Below are 13,038 nucleotides of genomic sequence, written 5' to 3'. Positions count from 1 at the left end.
GCCCCAGGGGAGGATTGTCTCCTGCTTAGTCTAATCAACTGTATGTCGCTCTGGATAAGAGCGTCTGTCAAATGCCATTAATGTAATGCAATGAAATATAATGTAACATTAATGTAAAAAGGGATGCAAATTCCAATTACCCAATATAGATGTACATACCCTCAAATTAAAGCTGACAGACTGGACTTTAACCTCATATTAATTGTTTAATTTTAAATCTAATGTGCTGGTGTACAGAGCCAAAAGAACAGAAATTGTTCAATTACTTACAGACCTCACTGTAGATGTATGAGAGGTTTCAGTCTGTGTTTAGGAAGCACCATAACATTGAAACAAGCTAACTGCTTTAGTAATGAATGATTTGTTTCTCTCCCTGGATTGTGGCTGTAGCTCCATTCTTGTCCTATTTAACCTAAGTGCTGCCTTTGATACTATCTACCCCCACATTTTCCTCTGTAGGCTAGGAAAATCTGTTTTGCCATTATTACATGTCTTAAAGTTTCTCTCTCTGACAGATCTCAGTTTGTTAGGGTAAGCAAGTCTTCAGAGTATTCCAGGGTTGGAGTATTTCAACTTTGGGGTCAAATAGTGTCAACTGCAACATGCAGTTTGCTTGCCTTTCTGGAATCAACTGTACAATGTAGTGTTCCTTATGTGACAGTAAAACAAAAGAACTGGAAGAGTATGTAGGCGTACCACACAGGATGGAGTGAACATGAACTGTCAACAATGTCTGCTATGCTTGGGAGAACTTCATGGGCAGCAGTCAAGCATGGTGGTCCCACCTGTGGGGTGTCGACGGATGTTTTTTTGCCATCATGTCTTGTTTGGAGAGATTGAACACCTTTTCCAATTTGGCTTGGATACTGAGCCAGAGCATATACTGTCTCTGCGCCACATCACAGCTGTTTCCAATTGTCTTTCAACGAGTCTACAGTAAGTCTGTTTTGCTTCAGCCAAGGTACTGGCAAAGGCGTCGAGTTAGTGGCAGTCTGAGTCTATCCGAGAGGTAGAGGCAGTCTAGCTTGCTATGGACATACAACAAGTTCTTGTTAAAAGTAGTAACATTTTCACAATGGATGGAGCAGCATCCCTGTATTCTCCTGGGCCATGTTTGTGACTGTCTGGGACAGGGAGCAGGTTAGGTGGTCTGTTTCAGGGATAGTGATGAGCCAACTTAGCTAGCTAATTAACGGAAACCGGCCCATGCTAATGTTTTCAGGGTATACCTTGGTTTGAAATTTCCTTTAAATACCATTCCGACGGTATGGGCTGTTTTGGGGGAAGATATAATTTGGTATTACATTGCTAGTGCAGTCTCTAGCTATTACATTGCTAGAGCAGGCATAAATCTCAATGCTAGAGCTAGTTTGACTTAGTTTGAGCTAGCTAATGTTAGTCTAATTTGAGTTAATTAACGTTACACCATTATGGGACAGTCTAATCTTGTGCAACATCTAGCTACTTATTCTGCCAGTTTTATTTACGCTCTTCTTATGACTTCTTTGATATGTAATCTGTTGTTATTAATAGACAGAATAGCAAATGTGTGTACGTCGAATGTTAACGTTATGGTATTGACGTTAAGATGTGTTTATGTATCAATAAGACACTTTTTCCAGTTTTTCTTCAGCTTGGGGAATGGAATAAAAATAAGACATCCCCCTTCAGACATTCAGTATAACATTTTCTGTTTTCCCAAAAAAATTTGCCCCTTCCTAATTTCTTCTATAATTGCATATTTTTCATACTGAATTGTTTCAGATCTTTGGCAAAATGTAATCATACAAAGGGAACATGAGTAAACACAACTTAAATTTAAACTGGTTTCACCACCTTTAGCAGCAATAACTATAACCAAACACTTCCTATAATTTGATATCAGTCTTGCACATGACTGTGGAGGAATGTTAACCCACTCTTTTATAAAGCATTTCAGGTTCTGCCACAGCATCTCTATTCGAGTCAAATCACAACTTTGACTAGACGACTGCAAAACTTTAATTGTGATTATTTTCAGTCAGTTAGATCTTGTATTTTGTATTTATTTCCCCAACCATATAAGTGGCCTTTGTATGGGATTAGTATGGGAAAATATTGGCATTTACATTTTTCTCATTCTCTGTACCTTTCCCATCAGTCATGCAGACAATCTTTTTTCCTAGCTGCACCATTGTGGTGTGAATTGTAATGAATTGGAAATGGAAATGGTCCAATTTCAGGTTCATTTTGTAAAACATTATCATGTGGGGAGAATGCCCCTGGACCCCCCTACAACAATCTCAGCCCCAAATGGTTAAACATCCAACACACACACCTGGGTACTGGATTTACAGTAAGTAGTAACTGACCAAGGACTACTAGTGATTTAAATAGATTTTTCAGAATTTAATCCCATAAACATTATATGAAGAAGTTGCTTTCCCCAGCAGTGTATTTCCAAATCTATTCAAAAAATGTACGACATTACATATTACGTATTACTGCTCATTAAAAGTAGTGTGATAATAATGTGTTGTATTAGTCATATTACTTTTGTGTTACTAATGCTTGTAGGTGGTAGGCCTGCACTAATGTCAAGGGCAAAATGCAGAAATAGGTGCTTGCTGCATTCTGAGAAAATCTGTTATAAAAATAGGCTTTAACACTTTATTTATATATTTTAATCACTAGCCTAAATAGCCTACATTTGTAGTAACCAATAAATAGGTGAGTGTTTCAGTAAAAATGCTGAAATAAAAGATGCATTGTGTGAAAGCTTGGACTGGTAGTCATCATCTTGTCTTCACAAATATACGTGGAATTGGCAGCAAAACAACCTTTTGCAAAATGGCAATAGTTTCAAATAAAAGGGGGGAAAAGGGTCACTATAAGTGCAGCTTCTGGACAAACATTTATTGAAACCACATCCACTGTATATGTTTTTTTAATTTTTATTAGTTTATTCATTTATCCATTAATAGTTTTTAGCATGTATCTGTTGTAAGAATTCTAGTATGTTCACATTTACATAGTACAGTGTGCAGCATTAGTAAGCACAGAATTTTCAGCACTTTCATTTGTTAGAAATGTACTCCTGGAACCTCTGAGAGCCACAGTGACACCTTCCCTTCGCCTTCATGTCATTGACCAAGCCCAAACGACTCTTCAGTTCTTCTCCTACCAACAGTGATATCTGATATGTAAAAACCTAAAAACTGGACTACTTGAATACTAATGAACTTAACATTGAAGGAAACAAATCATTTCTTTCAGAGTGTAAGAGGCTTTTATGTCTTGATGTCAGAAACTGGATCCATAATATTGAATAAGAAAAAAGTATAGAAAAGCTTCATTTCAGAATTATCTTCAAGACCTTGGATCCGTTCAGTCAACACAATTCCGAAGACAAGAATGTACACAGATCTCTGGAAGCATAGCCATACTGAGATATGTGCAGTGACCAATAAAAAAAAGAAAGTATTTTAAAATGAAAAGAAATCAGATAAGCTATCCAGTCATTCCCTTGAGTCAATCAGGTTTGGGCCAACTCCTCCTCCTGAGGAGGGAGCATGGATGTAGAATGGATTTGTGTGACAGTCATCCTTGGCTCCTGTGGTAAATGAGACATCCTTGGAGATGTGGGGAATGAGACAGCTGCAGTTCGAGCCTGAGATTTTACATTGCTATGACTACTGTGACCACAGCACAGGCAATTCAAAATATTTTTTTAAAAATTAAAAAATACATAAATGAAAACATCAAAGACCTCTGATGAGATTGCCAGGCACTTGCATAATACATATTTACACATAAGTGCTACAAGCAAGTCTTGTAAAAGTACACAATTTAAATGATAATACTATATAGTGCTATAATAACAAAATCCAAAAACATTTTTATAACATATACACAATGAAAATTCACCTTCATTTAGAGGTACTATATGTATTTACACATATTCAAGCATGTACTAATCATATGTTTTTACATTTTTATTACTGGAAATAAACACTCTTGTGCAGCGTTATCTGTATATGTTTATAATCTGGTGTCCAATGAATATGCAAGAAACAGAACATCTGGGGGATATTCTGATGGGCAATTCCACAGTAACCAACATTACAACTGCAGGATATTTGAGTGGTAAAGTCCAATACAGCTACTTAAGAGACATATTATACCCACAATCTGACACTGACACTGATTCCCACAATCAGTGTCACCCCACTCCAGGGAGGCACAGAGGAAGGGCCCCTAAGTGTTTGTTTTGTCTTGTTATTTGTTGTGTGGATATAGTCTCACAATCACAGTGTTTTAATTCACACATTTTATTTCTGTCTTTTTTTTTTAATCGACAATATCTTGTCTTTATAATTATTTGACTTTGAGCTACATTTTAAGTATGAAAGGTGCTATATAAAGCTTATAATTATTATTAGTAATATGGTTTTATAACACTTAGGAGGAAAAAACTCTTAGCGGTCTCCATTATGAAGCTGTATTGGGCTTTACCACACAAATATCCAGCAGTTCTTACGTCAGTTACCATGAAATTGATCGGATGGCTTTCAGGTACAGTGGTGCTTAAACTGATTGGCCAGATTTGTCATCATCTCTTGGCTGTCAATACAATGAGCACCGTAGAAAATATGTGGCAGATAATGACATCAAATACAAATAATCAAATTCACACTGAGATGATCCCCTTATAACACTGCAGAGTAGAGATGCCATGTACAAAACATGTTTGTTGCAAATTTTCTGTCAATTTTGTGAACAATCTATCTAGATCCTGTTTATTGTGAGTAAGGTAAGAGTAAGTAAGTAATTTTTAAAAACAAAAGTCATACATTCTACAGCTTATTTGTTAGGAGCACTCACAGTCAAGGTCTCTTGATTCTGTGCAAATAAAAAAACAGAGCTGCATTCTTGTATATTGTTGTGTAAGAAGGCCGCGTGAGTTCACGGTCTGGACGTGGGTTGTGTTAACGTTCCATGTAGTCAGTGGCATGTAAACATAATCAGGATTGAAATCTTGCTTTTGTATGCACTGAAAAGTCTATTGTCTACCGAACCTACCCTTTTTGATATTATAGTGAACATACTCTTTCGCCAGAAGATTGCTGACTCACTTTTGTATTCAAAGCTGTTAGCCTTCTGATTCACAGGGAGTGATCACAAAATTGTTTCTCTGTCTCATACACATCAAATTTGAAAACCATACTAGATTGTAGGAATCTGATTTTTACAGTCTGCATGCACTCTTTTCCTGCTAGTGGCACTAGAGTTTATTTGCTAAAGTATAGTGCGAGTTTTACCCTCTCAGAAGTTCTGCTCAGTCTCACAATCCATTCCCAAACACTTCTGACTATGTACTTTTTCATCCTTGGACAGAAATCACTTAATTATCTGCAGAGCTGGGTTCAACCATGCTGTGGAAACAAACAAGGTTTTACTCCAACATACTATCAACAGCATCCTATGACTAAGCTTCTCTTTTTACAGTGGTTATTCCACACAATAAGTAACATTAATATTTAAACTCTGTATGTTTTTACGCAGACTTCTACTCATATATAACCACACTGTATTGGCTAGTCGTTTTCAGTTACCCGCTATATGAAATTCTGATATTTCCAGCAGAAAGGGGTTTTCCCGACTGCGCACTTCTCTGTCCTGTAATGAGGCCCCTATCTTGCAATGTAATGTAATACCAATTGTCCATAATTTTGTTTATAATACAACCAAGCAATCGACTGCAACTGTCAAGCCATGTATGAGGAACCCTGAGAACATACTCCTGAATTTTCTGACCTGATTCTGAAGCATAATATGTATGAATACCTTTATTACTGTATATGTGGTACATTAGACGTGTGATTATGTGGATCAGTATACTTCACAAGCAAGTGGATTGGTCCTTTGCTAAGGAGGCAGCGCATAGCTACAGCAAGAAGACAGGCCACAGTAAAACATGTTGTAAATAATGTGACACCTAAAGAATACCTTCTGAGAAACAGAGTGCACATTTCATTCCGGCACTCCCTGATGAGTTCCTGCTCAAAGAACATAACAGATCTACTTTGTTCCACATTAGGCTTACAGCACTTGAAATAGCCCCAGTCGTGTTTAATATCTGTCTGGACAGTGCTCAATATTTATAACCACACTGCACCTGGCACACATTCGGGTAATGGTTAAGAAGTGGACGCCTAGGTAATAACAGGTATACTTGTAGAATCGGATTTGTTACCTTTCTGTAATGTCCATGCATTCTCTTTATGTTCTTTTCCCACCAGAAGTTATTTTGTATTTTGTATTGCAGCAGGGAGTGAGTACAGAGTGTAATGTGTGCCTGACTGCTGTGTCTTGAGAGGATCATGGCTTCCTTCCCTGTCACTCCCCTTCAGGTTCAGGGTGAAGGGCTGAGGAACCAATGCCTTGTGTCATGCAGATGAATCTCAGAGTGTAGCAGCCAGTGTCATATTTCCACTTTAAGCCGCTTGATGAAAACCCCTCTCCCCTTCCAGTCAACCTACTCAGACAACAGGTTTGTGTGAGAGTATATAGTTCCACAAGTTGCATATTCAATATACACAGCTCCACTCCAGTGTAAACTTTATAACATAAAAAAGCACGAAATACAAAGTAAAACTAAAAGGGGGATTTGTAATGATATAATTACCAGTAATTACTTTTAAAGGTACAAACTATTCTCAAAATGATTTAATCCCTGTTCATATGTGAGGTTGGACAAAAAAAGACTAGACAGGCATTAGTTTGTGGGGTTGTTGTCACTGAATAAGTGGTTATAGCCCAAACAAAGTGTGTGCTAACTTTAACCTTTGCATGCTGGCTCTCCGTTAGTTGTTCATGTCTGGCAAATCAGAGTCTCTAATCTGAGTGGGAAGATGCTGTCAGCCAGCAAAATCAGGCACAAGCCATAGAACTCTACTATATAATCACAAACATTGGTATACTTTATTTTACAGAATATACAATAGATTAATATATATAGCTTTGTGGTTTACTTCAAAATGGAGGCACTAAGGACAGTTGAGATTTGAAAGAGGATGGAATTGGTTCACTGCTTTTCCTCTAAAGAAAAAAAACGTGAGCAAATCCAATCAGGGAAATAATAGGAAGAATAATAGGAGAAATGGAATAGAAAGAGAAAATAAGAGAAATAAGAGAAAAACATAAAGAGGGAACCCACACTGGGACTTTCACTGTATAAAGTGAACCCACACTGAGATTTTCACTGTATAAAGTGAACCCACAGTAATGTGGTTTTCATGAAACAATGTGACAGACGGTGAGAGAGAGAGGCTCACCACTAGTGATGGTTTCAGGAGGGAACTGAGTGTGGTATTCTACTCTGAGGAAATACACAGTAAAGCATTATTATGGCTCTGGCAGTAGTTTAGATGTAGCCTATAGTAAACCTTGAGGAGATACAGCTTCTGGTCTCTGTTTGTCTTTGTACAAGGGAAAGGGAGTAAGGGGAGAATACTGACAATGGGTCACATGGGGAGCATACATCTGAAGGAGCGTTGGAGGTGGCGGGGGCAGGCAACTGGCAGGTAGGGGGACGAGGGCAGTGGGAGAGTCAGGCATAGTTACACAGAATAATGAACTGAGGACCACAGGTAATGGAAAGGAATGGGAGTCAGTGTGGAGAATGTGGACATGAACTCCTCGGGGGCTGGGAGGAAACAGAGGGAAGGGTTTTTTCTACTCAGTCCTTCATCAGAAACCTGTTCCCTTTGAAAGAAAAATCCAACAACCAACCAGACATTTGTCTTTGTAGGCGCCTTTCGCAAGGCGGCCTCCCCCTACCAATAGGCATCCCCTATCTCAATCACGCAAAACCCCATGGGGAGGAGAGCCTGGCCAGGCCTTCACACGGCTGACGTGGCGGTGGATTCAGTATTGGGACAAGGTGCCAGGTCAGGCGGCAGTGGGGAGGAGAGCTGGCCAGGCCTTCACACGGCTGACGTGGCGGTGGGGAGGAGAGCCTGGCCAGGCCTTCACAGGGCTGACGTGGCGGTGGGTTCGGTGTTGGGACGAGGGCGGCAGTGGGGAGGAGAGCCTGGCCAGGCCTTCACACGGCTGACGTGGCGGTGGGTTCGGTGTTGGGACGAGGCGCCAGGCTCTGGGCGACGTCGTCCCGGTTGATCTTGCGTAGGGCCGTGCAGAGAGCGTCCACGCTGGCACAGTCTTTGCTGGCCCAGTCGGAAAGCAGGGCCCGGATCGGACGCTCCTCCTGCCGGAAGGTGGCGATGTGCTCTTCCTCATAGCCCAGCAGTCCTGCGAGGTTGCACCAGTCCGTCTCCTCCTCCTCCTCGCCCGTTCCCTCGTTTCCGCAGCCCCTGTTCAGCAGCTTCTCCACCTCCTCGCGCTTGTGCGGGGGTAGAGCCAAGACGGGCCCCCCGTCCACCTTCACCACCACTGCGAGCAAGGAGAAATTAATGATGAATTAGCTCTGTGCTGAAAATCCATGTTTTAGTGATAGTCACAAAATTGCATTTTATCAGTTACCTCACAGTGAATGATGAAAAGGAAATGATGAAAACAATCATCAAGATTCTGCCAACAAATAGTGTTCACAGTCTTTAGATTCACAGTGTGGCCATTCTGCCATGACATTTGTCACAAATCTGTATTGTTGAGGCAGCAGCTGTGCTTGCTAGACTGAAGATCTGTTTTAAGTAGTTTGAAAGCCATTTCACAAATAACCTTTTAGGAAGCTGTAATATTATTATATGTGCATCATTACATGGTGTACACTGGGTGTTGTGATGGATTTTTTTGTTAAACTGAGGCTCTGAGTTCCAGATTTTCACTTCCTTTTAAATAAAAAGGGGAATGCTTAATCCCATGCAGATTTCTGTTTCTTCTTTCGGTTTGTATGGTTTTCTCCTGTTGGTTTTCATTTCATATCATCATTACAGGATTTCTGATTGAAATACTAGTTGAATGCCTTTCAAGAGCCATGGGAATTAGAATTCAAAGAGCAAAATAAACAAATTTAAAAGCAGGAAGCAGGGTGTCACAATATTCTATGTTTACAGCATCTTCCCACAAGGAGTGCTGTTTATCTCAACTGATCCCTCTCTGCTTCCCTTGTATTGTTCTCTGTATTCATGTTCATAGTTTGACATCTGCTCTATATTATAAAAATGAGATAAATACATCCTCAATATTGAATTGCATATACATTTTCTTTTGGTGGACTACATTAATACAATGTATTTCAGTCAGTCCTTTCTGTGTTCACATTGCACATGACTTGAAATAGGACTCTCTTTCTGGTTCACTTAAGCATTGATGAGATCTCAGATCACTTGTTATTCACACAGCGGCAAAAATATAAAAATGCAATTGCAATTTTATGTCCTAATGGAGGCATTTGCACTGTTGTGACATAAAACTGCTGTGCATTTCAATCTTTTTACTGTATGTGCTCTTGTGTCAACCCCTGATTATAGTGATTACAGGCCATTTTCTTCAAGATGGCCTCTGACCACACAATATCTCGGCAGCCATTCTGCTTTTTTTAGGCAGGGACCACAGGTCACGGTAGCTGCACTGAATCAATGCATGGCAAGTGTACAGCAAAACGTAAAGGTGACTGTGTTCACAGTGCAGAAAGCAAGTGGATTTCGAAAACCACGAACAAATCGTAGGGCGGCACGGATGGTGCAGTGGGTAGCACTGCCGCCTCACAGCAAGGAGGTCCTGGGTTCGAATCCCTGTCGGCCGGGGCCTCTCTGTGTGGAGTTTGCATGTTCTCCCCGTGTCTGCGTGGGTTCCTCCGGGTACTCCGGTTTCCTCCCACAGTCCAAAGACATGCAGGTTAGGCTGATTGGAGAGTCTAAATTCCCCGTGTGTGTGTGTGTGTGTGTATGTGTGTGTATGTGTGTATGTGTGTATGTGTGTGTGTGTGTGTATGTGTGTATGTGTGTGTGTGTGTGTGTGTGTGTGTGTGTGTGTGCCCTGCGATGGACTGGCGACCTGCCCAGGGTATATTCCTGCCTTTTGCCCAATGTATGCTGGGATAGGCTCCAGCGACCCTGTTCAGGATAAGCGGGTTAAGATAATGGATGGATGGATGGATGGACAAACAAATCGTGCCCAGACCACATCTTGAGTGTGTTTTGTTTGGTGATTTCATATATGCACAAAAAATGGCCCACTTGTGAGGCTGAAACAAATCAAGTGTGAAAACATCCATATTAAACTGACCAATAAACACTCAGTGAGCAGTTTATTAGATATTAATTAGACTTTTTTTAACTTATTAAGTCTTCTGCTGCTGTAGCCTATCCACTTCGAGGTTTGACGCATTGTGCATTCAGAGATGCTCTTCTGCATACCACTGTTGTAATGAGTGGTTATTTGCATTACTGTCGCCTTCCTGTCTGCTTCGACCAGTCTGGGCCTTCTCCTCTGACCTCTCTCATTAACAAGGCATTTCTGTCCATAGAACTGCTGCTCACTGGATGTTTTTTGTTTTTCGCACCATTCTCTGCAAACTTTATAGACTTTTGTGCACAAAAATCCAAGGAGATCAGAAGCTTCTCAGATACTCAAACTACCCTGTCTGGCACCAACAATCATTCCACGAGTCACTTAGATCACATTTTTTCCCCATTCTGATGGTTCATGATATCAACATTAACTGGAGGTCCTGACCTGTAATGCATTGCAATGCTGCCAAACAATATAATCACATGAATAAGTAGGTGCACGGGTGTATACTATATACTTTTTTTTAATGAAAAACAATATATCTAAATTTTCAAGTGACTCTGAAACTCTTTCTGTTTCAGACTATTTCAAGTGGCAAACAGGCAATCTTCATGAGGTAATTTGTCATTAGGCAAGTGGACGTTCTCCGCTCCCAGTCAAATTCTTAGTGAGCCAAAAACGGTGTCAGTTTGAAACTGACACAGTGCACTTTAAGTCAAATGTTTATGAACCAAAATATTTCAGTCCTTGGCTTGCATGTGCAGAGACAAGAGGATCTGACGGAACACGAGTCACGTGCTGCTTTAGTCATACTATCAGTTCGTCAACCTGACAAAACAACGTGTATTGTTGAATGTCAAAATACTCCAAACCGGTTCTCTAGGGCATGCTGCAAACTGTTCTGAGCAATGCAGTGGGGCGTGAGTAAATGCAATTTTCCATCTTTGCTTGTTGTTTGAAGCCTGTTTTGAAGTTCTTAAAGTTACATTGCTGAGGCCACCAGGAAAATCTCCTCAGGGAAGAAGCATTCCTCTTTTGCGTCCAGACTCTTCGGCAGCTAACCACAGAACCCATGCATCCCTTCACACTGGCCTCTCTTCACACACAAGAAAAAAGATTCACTGAGATCCACCCTGTTCTTCAGAGCAATCAATCCCTGAGCCTTCAAATCACAAGGTCCCATGTGCCTTAAGCAATATCCAACTCCCAAGCAAACATCAAATTTACACCAGGGTGAGGAAACAGAGACAGCATAACTGGCCAAAAAACCTTTTTTTAATTCAGTTTGCATAGCCTATTATATAGGCTATTATTTGTATGGGGGCTATGTTAGCAGCGTACCTAAAACAGAAAGACATTAGAACTGTGCACATTTCAATATTTGGTTATTTATCGCAAGTCTTATCGTCATCGCAACATTCAGTAAAGCATATTTTCCTTATATCGTGCAGCCCTAGTGGATAAGGGCCCATGCTGGTATACAACAGGTAGACCTTCACAACTGTTGTTTTTTAAAGTGTCACCCTACACTGTATGTCTGGAGCTGGGGAGGGAGGGGGGGGGGGGTGCCATCCCACCCAAATTTGGAATGTCAAATTCATAAGCATGCTCATACAGTGAACTGTTTGGGACAAAGACATATTTATTCTTGATTTGCCTCTGTAAATCATAGATTTGCATTTAAACAATTCACATCCAGTGGAAGTGCAAATTCTCTGCTTTCACTGAAGGGTGTATTTATACGTTTCACCATGTAGAAATTACAGCAATTTTAAGTACCTTGTCACATAACATTTGCATGCAATGACTGTTTACAGTCTGTGACCCATAGACACCAGCAGGTGCTGATTATCTTCGCTGGTGATGCTCTGCCAGGCCTGTACCACAGCCATGTTCAGCACCTGCTTGATAGGTGATAATATTACAAACATTCTATAAGCTCTCCCTGTTCAAATATGATATGAGCCATGCTTCAGTCAGGGTCTGAGATGTGCTGACAGGTTGACATATCGGTTATCTCACCACAATTAGAATAAATACAGCGCTATGCATCTAGAAGCATCTTCCTTTCAGGAGTTTAAAATATGTAAACAGTCTCTTATGACTTATGGCTGCAGTATACCAATGAACTGAAACTCCACAGTCACTTCACAGTTTCTTCATTTTTCAACATTTTTTTTGAAATAACCATAAATTAAGGGATGTACCCACTTCACATCCACTATACGTCATGTGAGGTGACAGTGTTATCCACTGCACCACCGTGCTACCACATATCTCATGCTACAAATATCTCTATAAAAAATCTCTATATAGAAATTTCATGAAACTATGGGAGGTGATATGCAATGAGAATAACTGTAGGTAAGGTGATTCTAGATGTCATCAAGGACCCTGTCTCAATAGCTAAGAGCCTGTTAATAAAAACTCCACCCATTTAAACCCCACATAGAAATGGAAATGTATAGACGTATAAGTCATAGTTCAGACTACAATGTAGTCTGAATTTACAGATTTACCTTTACAGTGACTTAGATTTAGAATAGATCTTTTCAATGATAAATGCATCACATATCGAATTCATTACTTAATGAATTAGAACATTTGAGCAGGGTAATTTCAATCTTGTACAATCGCAGTCTGACCATATCATTCACTTCATGAACATAGATTTCCCACAATGCTCCACTTCTTCGTTTTTTTGCCCATTCAAACAATGTCAAGCACTTGCAGTACTGTACATCACAAACGTGAATGATGGAGATCAGCTCATTCAGCTCATGTGTTTGCTTAGTTGTAGTC

The 13,038-nt window shown here is 40.2% G+C and overlaps 1 protein-coding gene across 1 annotated transcript in view; it reads right to left on the bottom strand.

Annotated features, from left to right (window-relative positions):
• Positions 1-3,245: 3,245 nt before the first annotated feature.
• The window catches only part of LOC133122989 (tumor necrosis factor receptor superfamily member 16-like), a 48,179-nt gene continuing 38,386 nt past the window's right edge, over positions 3,246-13,038 (bottom strand). Inside the window, exon 6 of the mRNA XM_061233321.1 lies at positions 3,246-8,433. Coding sequence (XP_061089305.1) covers positions 8,087-8,433 — 347 coding nt within the window. The 3' untranslated portion in view covers positions 3,246-8,086. The remainder of the gene's footprint in view (positions 8,434-13,038) is intronic.

Source organism: Conger conger, chromosome 2, assembly GCF_963514075.1.
Source record: "Conger conger chromosome 2, fConCon1.1, whole genome shotgun sequence".
In the NCBI taxonomy this organism is placed as follows: Eukaryota; Metazoa; Chordata; class Actinopteri; order Anguilliformes; family Congridae; genus Conger; species Conger conger.
Note: the sequence above shows the minus strand (reverse complement) of the source record. Positions and strands in the feature narration are given on the sequence as shown.